General features: G+C 32.7%; 1 protein-coding gene across 1 annotated transcript; it reads right to left on the minus strand.

The window, feature by feature from the left end:
* Window positions 1-14,736: 14,736 nt before the first annotated feature.
* Window positions 14,737-20,364, minus strand: snrpd2 (small nuclear ribonucleoprotein D2 polypeptide). The gene is made up of 3 exons (XM_056478306.1): window positions 20,264-20,364; window positions 17,379-17,558; window positions 14,737-15,201 (listed from the first exon to the last, which is right to left on the minus strand). Coding segments are annotated over exons 1-3 (357 nt in total). The 5' UTR covers window positions 20,266-20,364; the 3' UTR covers window positions 14,737-15,026.
* Between the last annotated feature and the right edge of the window lie 896 nt (window positions 20,365-21,260).

A 21,260-nucleotide genomic window follows, 5' to 3' on the forward strand; every position in this document is an offset into this window, starting at 1 on the left:
TCGATGGCTGATGAGCCGCTGAGAGAAGCCCGAGCGCCGGCCGACAGTATCGCGTTGCTCGCGCGGTGGGGGGAGACTGGGTATCGACGCGTGACCGATCGCTATCATAATCACACTTCCCCTCTTATCGCCTCAACTTGCTGAATAAAACATAGCGCTTTCCTGCCAAGAGCAGTCACCCCGAGCAAACTTATTCAAGTTCATTTCACACTCCGAGGAAAGAGAGAAAAGAAAGAAAGATGAGATTGAATGAATGCGATTCCTGATATGAACGACTTTATGATTTGTTTTGAACTTGTTTATGCTTTTGTTGTTAATTTTGAAAATTGTTTCTATTAAACCAAATTTTTCCCAGTTATTGGTTGCGGCTGAAAGGGCATCCGCTGCGTAAAACAAATGTTGGATGAGTTGGCGGTTCATTCCGCTGTGGCGACCCCGGATTAATAAAGGGACTAAGCCGAAAAGAAAATGAATGAATGAATAAACCAAATTATCAGGTGCAGGTCTCTCATATAGCACCAAACTTACTAAAGGTGTCCGAAATGTTTGGATAGTTTCCATAAAGTAAAAAAAAACGATAGTTTTATTAGATTAAAATAAGAGAGATAAGAATATATTTAAATAAGAAAGATAGCCTACTTGTTCTTTGTGCTGTTGTTTTCCCAATACCATGTCATTTCCAGGATGGAAAGTCATTAAGGAACTTCGTTTTATTATTAAAATGTTTTACAGAAATGAAATTAAGACACACTGTAAAAAATAAATAGTTGAGAAAACATAAAAAACAAGGCAACTTGATGCAGTAAGAACTTTGAGTTGTCACAACAACTGTTTTTTAGTTTTTCTCAGTAACAATATTTTGTTAAGCTAACATAATTTAGTTTATTCATGCAATGTTGATTATTGTATTGTACTAACAAAGATATTCTTGTCACATCAACTGAAGCAACAGTTGCTGCTATTGAGTTACTGCTTAGAAAAGTAATATTATTATGTAACTCTCGTTACTTGTCATGTGTTACCCCTAACACTGGCTGAAACAACACAAATCTTGAGGGTTTTTTTGTGTGCATCTTAATTATTTTATCTTCAATGTACTTAAATTTGTAAAAACTAATAAGTTAGCTAAATTCCTTCATGTCGTCTCAACACAAATCAATTGTGTGGATCCCAGCGTTTTGTGTTCAATGAAGAGTTCTATGAAAAAAAACTTAAGGAACTTTATTGGGGGAAGAACTTCAGTATGGATGTAATGAAGTAAGCAGACAAGGCAACCATTTTATTTAATTAGCCTCAGAAAATAGCAAAATAAGTAAATATGACCAGCTTCAGCACACTGCATGGATTTTTTTTCTCTCACAGATATTTGATAGGCTTTTATCTGATTTCTGCTTATACTAATCCATGCTCTCTCACTTCTGCATGAGTTTTTAAAACACAAGATCCATGATCTGAGGTCTGAGTTTTACCTCAGAAGTTCCCTTTATAAAGATGCATTATACTATTTAAAATGTCTTTTAAGTGGCTGAGTGAAGTCTATATTTTAGGTTTAAGGAGTATTACAGCATTCTGACTTCAATATCTTATTTTACACTATATAAAACATTTACAAATTTAAAAAATCTAGAGGTAGTAATAAATAAAATAGACACGTTGGCATAAAGACAGCCATGAAATGTGTTGATCAATCAATCAATCAATCAATCAATCAATCAATCAATCAATCAATCAATCAATCAATCAATCAATCAATCAATCAATCAAGGAAAAGCACAAAGTCAATGTTTTACAAAAGTGTCCATATTTATTACACTGAAAAAAAATGCTGGGTTCCACACAGTTGGTTTGCGTTGGGACATCATGAAGGAATTAAGTTAACTTAAGTTAACCCCCCCCCCACAAAAAAAAAATTTTGGATTGTTGTTTCAACTCATTTTAAACAATAATTGAACAAACAGCAAACATCAATTTTTAAGGAGGATGTGTGTTTTTGTGCAAATTTGTAACATTTTAAGATGTAGATGGTAGTAATATCAATAATTTAGTTAACAGTTTAGCATGGTTTTTAAACACTGACAATGTGCTATATGCACAGCTAGTTTTTTTAGCCAATGCTAAACTTCTGGTGAAAGCTTAATGTGAATATTTTTAATTTCATAAGGTTCCTTTTACAGCATCGATGTTGTAATGTAATTACAATACATTCAGTTAAATAGACTCCAGCATTCATTTAGTTGTTCAAACGTAAAACTAAACGAAAGACCGTTGTAACCGTTAGCGCCGTCAGGATCAACAGGCGAGTACAGAAGCTCCATTGAAAATATTGTCATATTTTAAAGACATGGCGGGGGAAAATGTAATTTAATGCAGTGCTTCTTGTCTACCCACTTTATGTCATATATCTATCAGGCAGTGAAGATCACTGATTTTTAAAGAAATCAGACTTTAAACATGGCAATTCGATAATGGAAAGACAGTTCACTAGAAGTGCTAATACGCTTAAAAGTCTGTGTGCATATACCCCATTCACTAGCTTGTTTTGTATATGTACACTGTATATATTTTGAATTAAATAACTTTTATAGTCAACTCAACTAAACAATCAGTCAAACTGAGTAAAAATACGTTTTCAAAATGATGTTAAACTTTGTAGAACTAAAAAAAATTGTGGAAACTCAACTGACTGATAATTATTAGATAAAGTAACATAAAAAGAATTGTTTTCATGACTTTTTGTCATATATTTATTTAATGTGTAGAGCTGACGTTAAACTCAGTTAAACTAAATTAACTTTTTTTCTCCTAGTAATTTGATATTTCTTACACTCTAAAAAGTGGGTTGTTGTAACTCAAAGACAAACCCAACTCTTGGGTTGAAAAGTGTCATTTAAATTTAAAATGTAAAAGAATTAACCCACCCTGGGTTATGACAACTCAACCTGTTTCAGTAACAGTTCTAGACAATTTTAGACAATATGGGGGAAATAATTATTGAACAAGTCACCATTTTTCTCAGAAAACATTTCTGAAGGGGCTGTTTGGGGGACTTCGGTCACCAGATGTCGGTAACAACCAAAGAAACCCATATATGCAAAAAACCCAAAACCAATTAGTTTACAAATTAAACTACGTGTAATAAAATGAAATGACACAGGAAAAAATATTAAACACATGAGGAAAGGGAGGTGTAGAAAGGCAATGAGAGCACAGACAACAGCTGAAATCTCTCAGTAGTTATTCAGCAACCTTTTGTCCTTCCCCAGTGTAAACAACACAATCTCACGGCAATTCGTAACGTTATGATTTAGTGGCTAATTCGTATGAATTCGTTTGATCTAATTCGTTCAATTTAGTCTGATTTGCTCATCCCCCAATGACGGTTGGGTTTAGGGGTGGGGTTAGGTGCAACGCCTCCTTTTTAAAAAGCCACTAAACTGACAAAACGTAAAATACTTACATTTTCTTCTGAGACCAGGCTGGTGTAAATGAATATTAGCTACTTCAGTCCAACATCTACATTATCAGAGGGATGAATATGAAACCAGGGTGGACATTTCAGCAAGACAATGATCCAAAATAAAGCCATGGAAACTCTCAAATGCTTTCAGAGAAAGAAAATCAAGCTGTAGAATGGCCCAGCCAATCACCTGACCTGAATCCAATAGAAAAAAACAAAATAAAGATTAGATTTGATAGACGAGATTCACAGAACCATCAAGATTTTTACACTCTCTGTTGAAGTCTGTGAAAAACTCACACCTGAGTAATGCATGTGACTTCATTCTTCATATGAGAGGTGTCTTTAAGCTGCCATCACTAAAAAGCCTTTTATATAAAGTTTTAAATACGTTTCTTCAGTACTTTCACCATGTGTCATTTCATTGTTATCACACACAACTCATTTTTTAAATTATTTTGTTTTATTTAATTTTTTATGTTTATATTCATAAATATTGGTTTTTACCAATATTTGGTTCAATTTCATGTCAACAGCTCTTTTAGAAATATTTCTCCCAGAGAAAGCAGTGACATGTTGAATCCTTATTTTCCCACTCTATATATCCCTCTTTCCACAAACCAAAATTGTATCACTTGCTTGTCAAAAGATTATATTAATTCTGATTATACTTATGGTTCTTTTAGGAAACCCGAAGGACAAACAAAATACCAACATTTTATTTTCAGAAATTCTGGCAATTCAACTAAATGAAAATAAATCTGGTGTTAGTTTGACATGTTCCAGATAAAACCATGTATTCTGTGAATTAAGTAAAAAGAGCTTTGTCTGGAAGTAACTATTTTGAAGCTATGGTACATTTTTTGGAAAGGACAACTTAATTATGTCATGTTTAATGTAAAGTCTTTGCATATAGAACAAGGTAAAGAACATTTAGATATGTACTTATCTACTTGTGAAGCAGTCATTTTAACTGGATTAGGGATTAGCTGACTTTGTGCAAAATGAAGTCATATCAATTTTCCTAATAAAGTTTAGATAACCTGTTTAAGGACACTATATTATACACTATATTAGTTTTATGGAATTATCACTGCATACAATACCTGTCAAGCACGTGGAGATAATATTATTACTAACAACACAGGTGAGTACACTCAAAAACATTTAGTTCTTTTTCTGTCATGTATGGATTAAGAAAGCACTGCCGATTGAAGAGTTTTTAAGAGTTAGTTCAACCAAAAATGAAAACTATATCATCATTTAATGACTATTTCCTCACCCTCAAGTGTTTCTTTCTTCTGTTGAACACAAAAGACCATATTTTGAAGAAAATGAAGTCATTCTTCAAAGTATCTTCTTTGCTGTTTAACTGAAGAAATAATCTCATAAAGATTTGGAACCACTTCAGGCTGATTAAATAAATTTACATTTTTGGGTGAACTATGTCTTTAAATATTAGTCCTAGATGGCACACTGTCCAAACAAACATAGCCCAAACCCATTTCCCCATAATATGACTTAAACCTGACCAAAACATTGCAGGCTTAAGCCTCTAAATCACACTGATGACAGCAGTTAGTGATAAGATCTCAGGCTGAAGCGTCACCTGTAAGTCATGACTCCAGTATTCAGAGCTTCAGGCAAACCCACACGCAAGATCCAGGTGCAGCGGCCCTGGGGAACACCATGTACAGCAGGAGGGGGGTTCTCTCTGAGGGACAAGAGGAACTGGAGAAGCACCTCGAGGTGCAGAACACCCCCGGCTTGAACTCAGATCAGGAGCCTGGGAAAATGTCATCAACTACACTCTGAAATGATCCAAAAGTAAGTTCTAAGATGGCCAAAAAAGTATATAATCCAAACAACGTTTACAGAACGTTTTGAGGATTAATTCTATGGATGCAAAAAGTTAAAGTGATAGTTCACCCAAAAATGAAAATGTTCAAAGTTTATGAGTTTATTTCTTCTGCTAAACACAAAGAAAGATATTTTGAAGAAAGCTGCAAATCAGAAACAATTGCTTCAATAATAAGGAAAAAAAAGTTGTATGAAAGTTTCCAGCTGATAGGGTCATAATTTAGCATTAACATCATAAAAGCATGGATCCAGCCTGCCTTATATCAATGGTTCAGGCTGGTGGTGGTGATGTAATGGTGTGGGGGATATTTTCTTGGCACACTTTGGGCCCATTTGTACCAACTGAGCATCATGTCAACACCACAGCCTACCTGAGTATTGTTACTGACCATGTCCATCCCTTTATGACCACAGTGTACCCATCATCTGCTGGTTACTTTCACAGGATAACGCGCCATGTGATAAAGCGTGAATCATCTCAGACTGGTTTCTTGAACATGACACTGTTCTCAAATGGCCTCCACAGTCACCAGATCTCAATCCAATAGAGCATCTTTGGGATGTTGGTGCTGTGTGTGTTGTGAAAGATCCAAATCATGATCAGCAATGCAACGATTGGCTGACGGCACAGGAGCATAATGACATCATCTGATTAATATTCAATTATCCATGTGAGCAAAATTACATAAATTTAGCAGTAAATGGTTTGTTAAATATGACACGCAATAACTTTCCAAATTTGTTGTGGGCTGCATTCTTTACACTTTCATGTGTCAAGAGTATTTAGCAATTTATTTAGTTTCAGTTAAAGTATTTTGATATCAGTAAAGATGTTTGCAACTTTGCGAAGCATCAAATCGCCATCATATTAGCTGTCAAAATATGTGAATGACTGCATAAATTGTTATTTGTGAAAAAAAGTCAAATATTGGTCATGTCTATTATCATACACAAATTGTCCTAAAGGGTCGGTATCTTAAAATAGCACACGTTTGTATCTAAAAAGTCAATTTTAATAAATGTTCTCTGAGTGTAGATTGTGTCCATTTATTTCAGCCTGATCTCACGAGAAAACATAAGTATTTGACAATTTGTCAATTTAGTGGCTAATTCGTATGAATTCGTATGACTTCAGTCGTATGAAGTTGTGCGATTTTAAAAAGGAGGCGTGGCACCTAACCCCACCCCTAAACCCAACCGTCACTGAGGGATGAGCAAATCGTACTAAAATGTATGATTTAGATTGTACGAATTCATACAAATTAGCCACTAAATCAAAACGTTACGAATTGCCGTGAGATTGTGTTGGTTTATTTACATTTTTTTTTAATTACATGTATTTATTTTTTAACTATTTTCTATTTTCCCCAGTGTATATAACTACTACTGTAAGAAAATATCAGCATTCGGTACATACTTTCAGTACCACCTTTTCTTGAAAAGACCCGATCTAATCCTGTTTATATGAAATAAGCTGCTGCTCCCGAGCAGGGGTCTGTTCTTCGTACGTGGATTACTCAATTAGCTGGATTTGGATATTGACGATTTGACATGATTCAGGATCGTTTTGTTCTTCAAAACTCATCTGAGAGTTGTTGTCATAGCAAGAATTCTGGTAGCTCAAACCTGCTTGGGAGCAGGCTCATTTCATATTTAAACAGGATTGGATTGGTCATTTCAAGCAAAGGTAATACTGAAAGTATATACTAAATGCTGATATTTTCTAGTTATATACACTTGAGAAAAAAGTAAATATATTTTTAACTATATATATATATATACATACATATATATATATATATATATATATATATATATATATATATATATATATATATATATATATATATATATATATATATAGTTATAACTTATAGTTGTAACTTATATATACATATACGTTAAAAAACTATATATTTTTAAAGTTATGCAAAAGTACAAAGACTGCCACCTGGTGGTTTAAAGAGAAAATTTATTGATATGAATTTTTAGATACAAACGCATACATGCATATTCGTCTTTTACCACTAATATGCCGGTGATTTGATGCTTCGCAAAAGTTGCAGACACCATTACCAATATCAAAATGCTTTTTTGATGCAAAATTAATTCATACAGTTATTCCTTACGCCGATTAAAAAAACTTGAGTAGGCATTTAGGCTACTGCAATAAAGAAATTCTTCCCTAAATGCAGAACTAAATACATTGATATGCATTGAAATTCACAATGAATATTCTTGACACATGAAAGTGTAAAACGTGCAGCCCTCAACAAATGTGGAAAGTTATTGCGTATCCAATTTAACAAACCGTTTACTGCTAATTTTAACCGCGTAATCTTGCTCAGATGGATAATTGAATATTAATTAGATGATGTCATTATGCTGCTGTGCCGTCGGCCAATCATTGCATTGCTGATCATGATTTCAAGGATCGATAGATCTGTCCTTCACAACACACCCAGTGATCTCAGATCAGTTCATCCAAACATTTCAATCTGATTCGTGAACTTGTTTGAAGAACCAAATCAGCCAGAGATCATCAAGATTAAAAGATCCAGGATCTGCCAAATCATCTTAAATCATTTAAGCGAGGTACTAAGAAAGGACCCCTGGTTTGAGCGACCAGACCTGTTGCTATGACAATAACTCTCAGATAAGTATTGAAGAACGAAACGATGCTGGATCGTGTCAAATTGTCAATAACCAAATCCAGCTAATTGAGTAATCCACGTACGAAGAACAGGCCCCCAATGTTAAACAGGTTGGATTGGTTTGGTTTTCTCAAACCGAAACTAAACATAGGTTTCTATCAGGGTACACACACCGGCGCCGCAAGTCAGCGGCTGTCTGCGGCACCCAGCCATGACTCAGGACACTGTTCATTTCTCTGCTGCGCCATAGAGTGTCATCTGATTACTTTCATGTTAAATATCATGTGAAGTTCTGCGTCTGGTGTATGATACTTTTAACTGTCATTTGCGCGCCGTGTCGCGGCGCCGAGTGGCCCTTTCGGTGTGCGACCTGCTTCAGGTTTATGTCTTCAGAAGTATACTGGATAATTCCTCAGAGACTTTGAGCTGTATTATGAGCTGTATAATCTGAGGTAGCATCCCTTATGCAAAATTGCGCATAGTTACAGCACCGAAGTACTGTTCAATCCTTTGTTTTTGGGGTTTTGAAATCTGTTTTCTCATAATGGCTGCATTGTTAGGTATATTCTGTCATTATGTGAAATGTTTCTTTGATTTAAAGGGCACCTATTTTACTCCTCATTCAAGATTTAAGATAAGTCTTTTGTGTCTCCAGAATGTGTCTGTAAAGTTTCAGCTCAAAACACCCATCTGATTATTTATTATATCTTTCAGAATATTAGAATTTTCTACTTTGAATATTAATGCTAGTTTTCTCCACCCACCATTCCCACAGAGTGTGACTCAATCTCTGGTTTGGCTGCGTCAGATAAACAGCACAGGGACAGACATGAAGGAAGCAGATCTCAAGTAACGTTTGTGAGAAATACAGTAGGAACTTTCACAATGATTATTTGATGTTTTTGTTGTGAAGTTAATTCAAGCCTTTCTGCAACGAGTCACACACAATGCCGTTACAAAGTTCACGCACACACACACGTAGCACTGTATGCACTGTTTTTGCATGCAAATGTGACAGGATACATGTTAATATCCACTGCTGTATGGATATCCGTTGTGTTAGTGTACAAAATAAACCTGATTTAATGTCCACAATCTGGGATTGAAGCGTCTTCTTTTATAATTGTACTGACATGCGACTGTGGTGATAAAGACGGTAAAATCGCTGTTATTCATTAACATGAACTGTTTTAAAAACGTTTTAAACTTGTGAAACTCATTCTTGATCACATTTGATGATGATTGATGATGGCAGAGAGCTGAACAGATCTTTTAATCCCGTTGCTTTGTACATGCCCTGTCTTTTGATATGATTATACGTGTTACTAGAGACACATGGTGTCGATCAAATCAATGGGCAGGGAAACAGCACTCCTACGTCACGTTGCTGTGGGCCTCAAAATAGGAGGGATTTGGATCCTATTTAACGTCAGGAAATAAAAAAAAAGACTTATTGTCTTTATATCACTCCAATATGACTGTGGACACACTACACCTACACACAGTTCTGTCCAAACAGCTTACAAAAGATGATTTTCATCATAGGTGCCCTTTAAAATAACTACACTGAGAAAATTTATTTTTTAAGGTAAGTGGTTGCCAAAATTATACGAGCTAAATTTAAACAAACAAATAAAATTTTGTAATGTTCGACATAATTTGTTAGTTTAAATTAAGCCCATATCAATTGTTTGCAACCACTTACCTTAAAGAAAAATAGTAAATCCAATAAATCATTTTTTCAGTGTAATACTTCAGTCTTTATTCTCACACAACTCTCCAGCAATCATTCTTATAAAAGCAATTGTGCTAAATATGAAATTCATGAGTTCACACTCACAGATATTTGACTGAACAGAATAAGCGTATTTGGCGTGCTGTATGGGAAGAGGGCTCTGAGCTCAGGAAGACACCGTAACTCGTGTCTAACCCAGCTCTAGAACGTTCCCCCCTTAAATCTAAGAAGGTATCGGGTTTAATAGTGTGGAGTTGGGGTGGTGGAGGGATGCTGAATTCAAGAGAAAACAGAGGTATGACGTGTTTGACTATTTATAGGGGTTTGGTCTTGCGCTGATTGGATAATTGAATGATTGTCAATAATGAATTAGCCTCGTCAAAGACTGATCGTCTTAATAAAAAACATTATTTAATTTTTGTATAAATATAGTCATATCTATAGTCATATCTATCCAGTTTATTCAATCCTTGCTGCCTAAAAGTTTGAATTTCTTAACAAAAATCATTCATTCATTCATTTTCTTTTCGACTTAGTCTCTTTTTAATCAGGGGTGACAGCGGAATGAACCGCCAACTTATCCAGCATACTTACCCAATACTGGAAAACACCCATACACTCTCATTCACACACACTACAGCCAATTTAGTTTAGTCAATTCATCTGTACCATATGTCTTTGGGGGAAACGGAACACCTGGAGGAAACCCACACGAACACAGGGAGAACATGCAAACTCCACACAGAAATGCCAACTGACCCAGCCGAGGCTCGAACCAGTGACCTTCTTGCTGTGAAGCAATCGTGCTACCCACTGCGCCACCGTGATGCCCACCTTATTAAAAATGATATGTATAAATGAATGAACAATACATTTAAAAAAGAAATGAACACTTTTCCAGCAAGGGATTAATCATATCAAATAAAGCTACTACATTACTACGACTACTATAATAAAATATATATTTTTATAACCTCAACACATTGCATGTCAAATCAAAAATAATGTCAGTATGTTTACATTTGTTTAATATGATTTAAAATAAGTGAACAAACAAACTGAATAAATGAGACACCGGTGGATCACAATAACCCAAACTGATACATCGTGTTGGATTTTTACCATTCCACTGAATATTTAAGTAACCTGACTGGGTGATTTTCTGAGACTGTCCTCTCAGGTCAGGTCCTGAGATAACCCTCCTGAACATACACATATATACTTTTAAAACAAACAAAAATAAAGAGCTATCTTTTTACCAAGGGAAATCCTTTTCATAAATCTTATTCTAATTGTTACAACTTAACTGTTATTTGTCATTATATAAATAAGAGACAAATATGTTTAAACAAATATGAACCGTTTAACCCTCTTTTAGTACAAGGGGTCAGCGGAGCCCACGGTGGAGGGCAGGGGTGTGAAGTGACAGTCAGCACATCTGCTCGCATTAATAATGCAGAGAGCTTTAAACGGCAGTTTGTCACTTATTGAGTGCTGCCTGCTGTAATCTACACTGACATCCAAGCTGCTGCCAGGGGACTCGACCAGAAGAGTCGGATGAAGAGAGAGAGAGAGGGGATGAGAGGCCACCAGACAGAGAGGACAAACAGCAACATGAAACTTCTGTCTGACCAACACTTTCACTACAAACATTTAATTTCTTAAAGAACTGGACGCAAGTTATTATCGGAAAACTAAATCAATCAGCCAATAATTGGTTGATTTCCTTTTAAAATTTTTCCCACATGATGTTTAACAGAGCAGGGAAAATTTCACAGTATTTCCTATAATATTTTTTCTTCTGGAGAAAGTCTTACAATAAAACAATGTAATTTTAAATTTTTAAAAAACCTTTTTAGGTCAATATTTTAGCCACCTTAAGCTTTATTTTTTCCAATTGTCTACAGAACAAACCGTCGTAATACAATTCCCTAAGTACCCCAGGGTTTCTGCAAGTTTCTCCAAGTTAAATTTAAGACATTTTTAAGATCATTATGAATGAAATTTTAGACTTATAAAGAGTGAAAGGCTAAGGAATTTTTTAAATGGCGCAGATGGAAAATTATTTTGTTTAAAAAATATATTATAATTTAATACATGAAGAGTTCAGACGCAAAAACCTCTGCATTGTTCTCAGGCTATTGTGTGTAGGTTTAGTAATGTTATTTTTAGAGCAAATGATGTCATTTTCATTGCCTTTAAAGTGAAATAACTGAACACAGAAGGCTGAGGAAAAATGCTCATTTAAGAGGAAAATTTCAGATGGCAGGTCTTTGCATCTAAACTCTTCACATTTAGCAATACTTTAATAATAAAAATGTTTAATATTTTAGATATTTCTTAGTAAAATATCTTAAATATTGTGTAAAAACAAGCAGGCTCTACTTGTCTCCATAAACTTTTTTTTCCAACATAAACTTTCTCTAAAAAAAAAAAGTTTATGTTGGAAAAAAAAAAGTGTAGGTGCTGAGGACATCGACCTGGGTAGATTATTGTGCATAGATTTAGTAGTTTTAAAAACAATAATAAACTAAATCTGTGCACACTAATCTGTCCAGCTTGGTGTCCTCATCTGTAAGTACATGGAGCATTTTAAGCAAATCTTATTGTAAGGAAATTAATTAAACCATAATGGTAGATAGAGATAAAAAGAATTACCTTTTATAATAAAAAGTTTCAAGTTTGGGATTGAGATTGTTGGTGATTGCATGCGTGTTAACGGCCAGATTGGGAAGCAATACATCAGGGTTTCTGCAGGTTTCTTCAAATCAAATTGAAGACTTTTTAAGACTCTTTTAAGACCATCATGAATGAAATTTTAGACTTATACAGGGCTAAACATTAAAGTTTGTTAAAGTGTAAGTAATTTTTTCTAATCGGCCGGTTACTTCTGTATATATATTATATTATATTCTGTATATAGTTTTTGTATTATTGGAAGATCATGTAAAGGGATGCATTGCTTTAGTTTGCTTTCCATGATCAGGAAAAAATTGCTGTAAAATTGTCTAACAGATGTTGTAAATAGTATCTCTTTGCAATAAAAAACTTTATATGACTAAAAATTATATATTTATATATATTAAAAATATTTGAGATGGATTATTGGTGATTAGGTGTCAGCTAGCTTTATTTGGACATATGAAAATTCAGACCTGTATAAAATAATTTAAGACTGACAACACAATATTTCAGTGAATTAAAGACTTTTTAAGGCCTAAAATTTTATTTTTGAAATTTAATAAATTTTAAAGACTTTTTAAGACCCCACAGAGACCCTGTACATGAACAAAGGGAAATTAAGACCTGTTAAAAAAAGATTTAAGACCTAAAAACAATATTTCAATAGACTTTTTAAAGTTTGAGATTTAAGACATTTTAAGATCTAACGAACACCCTGTACTAAACTTGCCTAATTAACCTAGTTAAGCTTTTAAATGTGACTTGAAGCTGAATACCAGCATCTTGAAAAAGTATCTAATAAAATATTATGTACTGTCATCATGGCAAAGATAAAAGAAATCAGTTATTAGAATTGAGTTATTACAACTATTATATTTAGAAATGTGCTGACAAAATCTTCTCTCCGTTAAACAGATATTGAGGAAAAAAAATATTTAGGAAGGCTAATAATTTCAACTGTAAATATCACCACTGGCCAGATACGAACAAATTTATGTCAACATGCTATGTCGGCAAGATGATGTGATAATTATGAATTTGCTATCTATCTATCTATCTATCTATCTATCTATCTATCTATATATATATATATATATATATATATATATATATATATATATATATATATATATATATATAGTGCAATATAATATAATAAACTTGAATAATAGCAGATGTCACGTTCATGAAAAACGGGATATAGAGACAAAAAAATTGTACGTTTACTCAAAATTAAGTGGTTCAAAACAAAAGGATTTTCTGAACAATGTTGGGGGAAAATAACAGAAATTAACATGTAAGCTATAAAAATGCTGGGTTCCACACAATTCTTTCATGTTGTCCCTACACAAACGCATTAAATTAATCCTTTTTACAAACTTAAGTGGGTTGAACATAAAACAATCAAGTTGTCCAAAAAAAAAGTTGCGAATTGTGTTGCTTGAACCTATTTTTAATAAGTCGTTTAAAAAGCTATAGTAAAAAGTTATTTTTTGAGTGCATAGTAGAAACAAACAAAAAAATACTATACAAGGCTCAGGGGTGTAAAGTAACCAATGACAAATACTCAAATTACTGTGATGGGGTAGCTTTTCCTCAGAAATTGCAGTTTTAAAATGGTACTAAACCTATTTTTTTTTTTTTTTTATTAAAATAATCAATCCCTTGGTTCCGATTCAATCAATTGATGCGCAGAAAAATCACATCAGACACATTTTATGGTCGGGTGAGAGCTCTAAGCTTAATTTTGTCTTAAAAACCTCTGTTAAGGATTATAAATAGCTTACAGCACATACAAAAACACACAACTCATTTTGGACTGATACTGATACTTGATACTGAAGCTAATCAGGCTTGAGGCATCAATTGCCCAAGACCACAGTCTGTTAAAATGGAATTACTTTGACTTTCTCCTTAATGCAGAAGTATAAATGCTCACGATGGCATTGGCTTATAGATCACTCAACGCAAAAAGAAAATACACAAATGACATGAGCTTATACCATAACATCATGAGACTGCTTTGATTTAATCATCGAGAATGTGTTTTTGTGGATTCTGGGTAGAGCCAGCGGTCTGATCTCTTTTTTCCTTACAATATTGCAGCCTCCCTACAGTCCTAGTCCTCCATGATAAATTCTGATTTACAAACTACTGCACGACTAATCAAAATGTAAGTAAAATACAAAAATATCAATTTTGTTCCATTTAGAAATGAAGCTTTAATTGGTGCTATAAACTCACCATTCGTTCTCTTACGTGGAATAAATTCATAAACCAGACACCTGAAAATCAACACTTTTAAAACCATAAAGTTATCGACATCCAAGAGTCGTACAATAGATTGATCAAGGCTTGAATATCCAAAAATTTATTTAGAAAACAAATCACATATGACAAAACAATAACAAAAAAAAAATCAACTCCAACTTCTTTATCTTTTTGTAGACCAGACAATCTCTCCAGGTGATGTTAAACGTTTTCCAGCAAAACACTATTGTTTCAGCTCAAGGCAATCTGCGTATGAAGTAATAATTAATTAGCTGAAAAGCCTAATTAAAACTTCTAACACAGTTGTGTGAATGAGTGAGTGTCCAGGAGACAGCCTGTCCTTGAACAGACATGTTACACGTCAGCTTTATTTCCCGGTGATGAGTGGGTTCCTCAGCACCACGATGACCGAGTCGCCTCTCAGGAACATCTTTGAGATGTAGCGATCTTTGTTCACCGGCTTTGACTTCTTCTTGCCTTTGCCGCTCTTGGGCACCTCTGTCCACATTTCTTTCACATTCTCCAGAACCATATTACAATGCCTGAAAACACAATGGAAAACAGACAATTTTACATGCACCATGTAGATGACTCACTCCAACTAAAATAAGTGTTGCAGACCTGAAACAACACCATCAACATGAGATATGCGTTTGGAAGATGAGACTGAAACAAAATTGATAACATTTTTTAGAGACTTTTGTGAAGTGTTATAAATTGTGAAGTATTGTGTGGAAGTTGTTTTCCTTTGATCACAAAAAAAAAAAATAAAAATGAACACTATCATGCAGATTTTCTTATTGACCTTATTCTTCTAGTACAAGCGCATGAATCTATTGGAGTCTTTTATACACATGCAGGCATATATTTGAGAAACGTTGATTTATATTTATATATAAAATATGATGCAAATGATATATAAATGTAAATATCTGTTTGAACAAGGTTCATTTTCGTTTTATGTATGTGTGTGTATTACATATACATAATATATACATAATACACACACATACCTTATGCCAAACTAATTTTTATTCTAGATTTTTATTCTAGATTTTTATTTAAGATTTGATTAATCTGTGGCAGCACTAATTTAAATATATATATCCCCTTTTACCCTAAAACGGACATCTTATGCAATTGCTTATTAAGAACAGGTCAAATGTATTACATTAGAAAGAGCATAGTGTTATATATTGACTATTACTAAATAATATATTAACTATTACTATACAATATATGTGATACATAATAGATTATAGTAATAGTTTAAATATTTTATAGTAATGGTTAATATTATGATTATGTATTATATATATATATATTATATAGCAATATATATATATATATATATATATATATATATATATATATATATATATAGGTAATATCTTATACAGTAATAGGTTATATATTATATAGTAATTGTTAATATTATGATTATATAATATATATTATATAGTAATAGTTTATATATTGTATAGTAATTGTTTATATACTATATCGTAACAGTTAAATAACAGTTAACAGTTAATGTTTTGATTATATATTATATATATATGTTATATACTAATAGTTTATTATATATTATATAGTAATAGTTTATATATTACATAGTAATAGTTAATATTATGATTATATATTAAATATGTAATATAGTAATAGGTAATATATTATATAATAGTTTATATATCACATAGTAATTGTTAATATTATGATTAGATGTTATATAGTAATAGTTTATATATTACATAGTAATAGTTAATATTATGATTATATATTAAATATGTAATATAGTAATAGTTAATATATTATATAATAGTTTATATAACCCATAGTAATAGTTAATAGTATGATTATATATGTTATATAGTAATAGTTTATACATTATATAATAATAGTTAATATTTTGATCATATATTATATAGTAATAGTTAATTTTATGTTTATATATTACATAGCAATATTTGGAAAATATTATGCGAAATCATTAAATAAATCAATGTAATTATTAGCAAATAAAATACACATCTTTGGATATCCTATAGCAAACAGCAAACACAAGCGTATGCATAATGTTGACACAAAATGAAGCTTTTACTCTCTGCAGATACTTTGTTCAGAAAACAATTGCAACACAGATATACAAAAGCGCAATCATATCAACACAACCCTGAGCATTTAAACTAGGGCTGCTCAATACTGGAAAAATTTGATACTGCGATATTTAAATTTTTTGCAATTAATATTAAGATATGGGATACAGTTTTATTAGATAGTTTGAATTTAATGGTTTTCTATCGAGTCTTACAGGATTCAGGTACAGAAATTAAATAATCACAAAGCAAAGAAATGCTTTTCTTACTTTGCCTTGTCTCATTACTAGTGCAAATATCTAAAAAAAATCTTTAGAATAAATCAAAAATTGTTTTGTTTTGACTTAAATTTTTGCTTTAAAATCTAAATATTTGGACTATAAAGAAGCCATTAATTATCCCCCAAAAAAGCCTTTTTTATATACTATAAATCCCATTTAAATACAATTCTGTAGCTCTTGGTCAACTATAATTCAGACTCAACATTGCATATCTAGTAATGTGACTATTGTGGATGCGCACGTTGCGATATCGATGCTGAAATTATATATTGTGCAGCCCTAATGTAAACAAAGCCTGTCTGCATTGTTTATCACTCAAAAAGAAGGTTGGACATGAGCTACCTGTCGAATGCTTTGACTCTGCCCAGCAGCTTCTTGTTGTTGCGGCAGTTAATGAGGACCTGTGTATTGTTTTTCACAGACTGGGTGAGCACTGAAAGTGGACCGGTGTTAAACTCTTCCTCCTCTCGCTTCTGGAGCTCCTCTGGAGTCATCTCAGATTTGGGCTTGTTTAACAAACTCCTGATAAGACATTTCAACAGTTAGTATATCTGCATAAAGGGCTAAAATATACATCAGTCAAATTACAATTGAAGGTGATTGTATATTTGCACATTTAAATTTCCTCTTAATAATAATACAATTTCAGAAAAGCATTATTTGCAGATTCTAAATGGGGAAATCATATTATCAACCAATGAATATCAAAGTACAATGTTGTTTACAGTCAATAAAATAATGCTAATGATGTTTTAAGTCCTACTTAGATGCGATTTCAGACCGAATATTCACAGTAGAGGTAATTAATGATGAAAACCTATAGACAAGTTGTCACTGAATGGACATGCAAGTATAAAACCCAAGCCATGAGTACTTTAAAAAAATAAATAATAATAATAATAACCATGTTAACATAGGCTTTTTAAACTTTTTATAAAAGCAACTTTACCTCAATCTCTTCACACTGCAAGAGTATCATATTAAATTTGAGGTAAAGTAAGATTTATATTTACACATTCATTCAGTGACAACTTGTGACACGGTTCCTATATTATTTACACTGAGGTATAGTTGGTTTTATACTCTACATAGGGAAATCATATTAGCGGCCAGCCAATGACTATCAAAGTACAGCATTTTTCACACAGTCAAATAAACATTGCTAATGATGTTTTTAAGTCATACATGCTGTTTTAGACAGAATAGTCAAAGTAGCATGGTTATTAATTTATATATATATATATATATATATATATATATATATATATATATATATATATATATATATATATATATATATATATATATATATGTATATAAGGGGTTGCACCGACTAGTCGACTTTAATGCTCTGCTGTGACACTTTTTGATTGACGTCGACTAGTCGCGCTGCGCAGATCACCAGTTATTTTGACATGAACTAGACGCTTATATGGTTCACTGAATGAAACTGCCCTCGGATTATTAAAAGTAATTTTTAAAATGTCATTTTTCTTATGTCAGTGTCAAAGATTCACATAAACTTTAAATCTTCAAACAGATGCCAGTTAGGTCACTCTATGCAAATAAAGTGAAGTGCGCAGCCGTGGAGGTGTGACCCACTTCACAGCGTGTGTAAATATCATTCCCGGTGAACGTGGTGAAAATGTGCAGTGAGGAGACATTGATAACCAAGATGGGCAGAAACAGTGAAAAACGCTCGACTTGAGTAGGATTTTGAGCAGCTTTCTAAAGCATAATCATAGCGGTAAAATATACGACTGAGAAAGTCTCTGACAGTGTATTAAGGCTTAACGTTAAAGCCTTTGTCTTTCGTATATTATATTGTGAAAAACTTCACATGTATCTGTGTGCTGAGAATGTATGCATTATTTCTGCAATGAAATATCAGTTATTGCTACAATCTTATAAGAACGTGCAGTGATCAATGTGTTGACTGCATTTATTTATTTACCTGGGTGCTAATGTTTTATTATTAACTAAATGAAAGTGTCAACAATGCATTTGTTTGGCACTAAAATTAGTCACTGGTAATGTTGCATTGTTTTTGCTATGTGTTATGAGCTGTCAAACAGTATGTGTATATATTTCCTGCAAATAAATCACAAATTGTGGCATGTTGCAAAACATTAGCATCTTGTGCTTTATTGATGACATCACCTGCGACTAGTCGACGATGACTCGACTTTGATAACATTAAAGTCGACTTCCAAAAATCTAAAGTCGTTTAACCCCTAATATGTATATTTAGTCGTCACTATTCAAAAATGAACCAAAGTAAGAATAAAAAACTAACTTTACCTAAATATTATTTACCACGCTACTTTGAATATTCGGTCTGAAAACGCATTTAAGTATGACTTCAAAACAATATTAGCACTATGTAATTGACAGTAAACAATATTGTACTTTGATAGTCAATGGCTACTAATATGATTTCCCTATTTAGGATTTGCAAAGAAAATTTTTCTGAAATTATAGTATCAAGGAGAAAGTCTATAAGTGCACAAATAAAACCAACTTAATATTTTATAACATACAGTAGTCAACATTTGAAGTCGATCAAAACCTTTTATCAAAATGGTCTAAACTATTCAACAATAGCCATTCTTGTCTTACACTAACAAGTAATATCTTTGCTACTTATTCAAACATAATTCTTGAGTTTTTTTGTGGCTAACTTAATTGCTTGATGTTCAATCAACGCAAGTTTGTAAAAACAATTAACTTAATTTGTGTAACGTTAAGGACAATATGAAGGAATTGTGTGAAACTCAGCATGTAGGACAATTTTGAAAAACTTTGATCCACTTCAAATGTTATCTAGTTAGATGCTAAAGAGCCTGAAATAACAGACATTTAAAAGTTGCCTCAGTCATGCTTTAAAAAATGTTACAACCACACTGATGAAAGCTAAAGCTAATGATTTACACAATGAGTGAGAAATAATGAGCGCACACACGAAAGCACAACCTTCAATTAAACGAGACGGAAAACAGGCAAATTACCCAAACGAAGCTAGCAAAACTAACATATCTGCATTTATTCATCGAGAAACACAGTAAAAAATCAGCACAATAGAGGATTCGTTGCGGCTGCTAACATTAGCTTTAGTCTTGCTAAATGAGTTCTACAGTCGACATTAAGATACAAGCTGGGCACTTCAGTCTAAACAGTGCTGCTGAATACTTTATCGTAACCCTCTGTTTGCAGAAACGTAAACTTACATGTTTCTGTGTGTTTCGGCTTCTCAGCTCTGTTCAACGAAGCTAAATGAAAGCAGCAGCACGCAGGCGCTTCACGTTTCCTCAACGTTCAAAATCACTTCCGGGTCTTTGCCGCCTTAGCAGCAGTTGTAAGTTCCGTTTCCGTGTTTTTAAATTTCATATATATATATATATATATATATATATATATATATATATATATATATATATATATATATATATATATATACTTTCATTGATAATGTAGATGATAAAAATAGTTAATCTTTTTTTTTCGATTTCAGCTCAGCAAAAAACCCAAATTCCACCATTAAAAACAAAGTAATTTATAATAATATACTCAATGTACTTTTCACGGCAGGTTGCAAATTACCATATAGTCGAAAAATGTAACAAAACACACATAGGTTTAAGTATTAATGAATTCTGACCAAAAAAACAAAAAACAAACAAACTACTTACATACCATGATTAAAGCTGGGTAGATTATTTACAAATTGTAACAAATAGTTTGTTTCTGAAATGCAATTTGGATGATAAAAAATTGCATTTAAAATTATGAGGTGTTTTTATACTTTAAATATTTTCCTCAGGGTTTTCCAAACTGGGATTTGTGAAAGACATGCAGGGAGTGTGGTGAGTTGGTGAAAAACTAGTAATTAAATTTTAAAAAGCCATGAAAAAATGTAAATAATATAGAGAGATTCTGTATTTGTTTTCCTTTATATCACGTGACCAGTAGTCAACATCAACAGCAGAACACAATAGAATAAGGAGAATTAAAATACGAGAAGGAAACAAATGCAGTGAGATAAAAAGAGAGCTTCCATGGATATTGTTAAACCGCGTTGTCACAATAAAATGTCAAGCATTGTGTTTTTTAATGCTTTTGTTCATTTTTTAAATTTCAAAAAAATCTTTTTTTTATCAGAACTTCTCTAAACCAGATGTGGTCATGATGCAGACAGTGTACTTAAAAGAATTCAAATCAACTTTA

This window comes from Danio aesculapii, chromosome 18 (assembly GCF_903798145.1).
Source record: "Danio aesculapii chromosome 18, fDanAes4.1, whole genome shotgun sequence".
Classification (NCBI taxonomy): domain Eukaryota; kingdom Metazoa; phylum Chordata; class Actinopteri; order Cypriniformes; family Danionidae; genus Danio; species Danio aesculapii.

Bases quoted from the DNA above. Each gene is read 5' to 3' on its own strand.
- snrpd2 (XM_056478306.1), bottom strand. The intron at 15,202-17,378 runs GTAGCTCATGTC...TTGTGTTTTCAG, and splicing joins AGAGTCAAAGCATTCGACAG to GCATTGTAATATGGTTCTGG.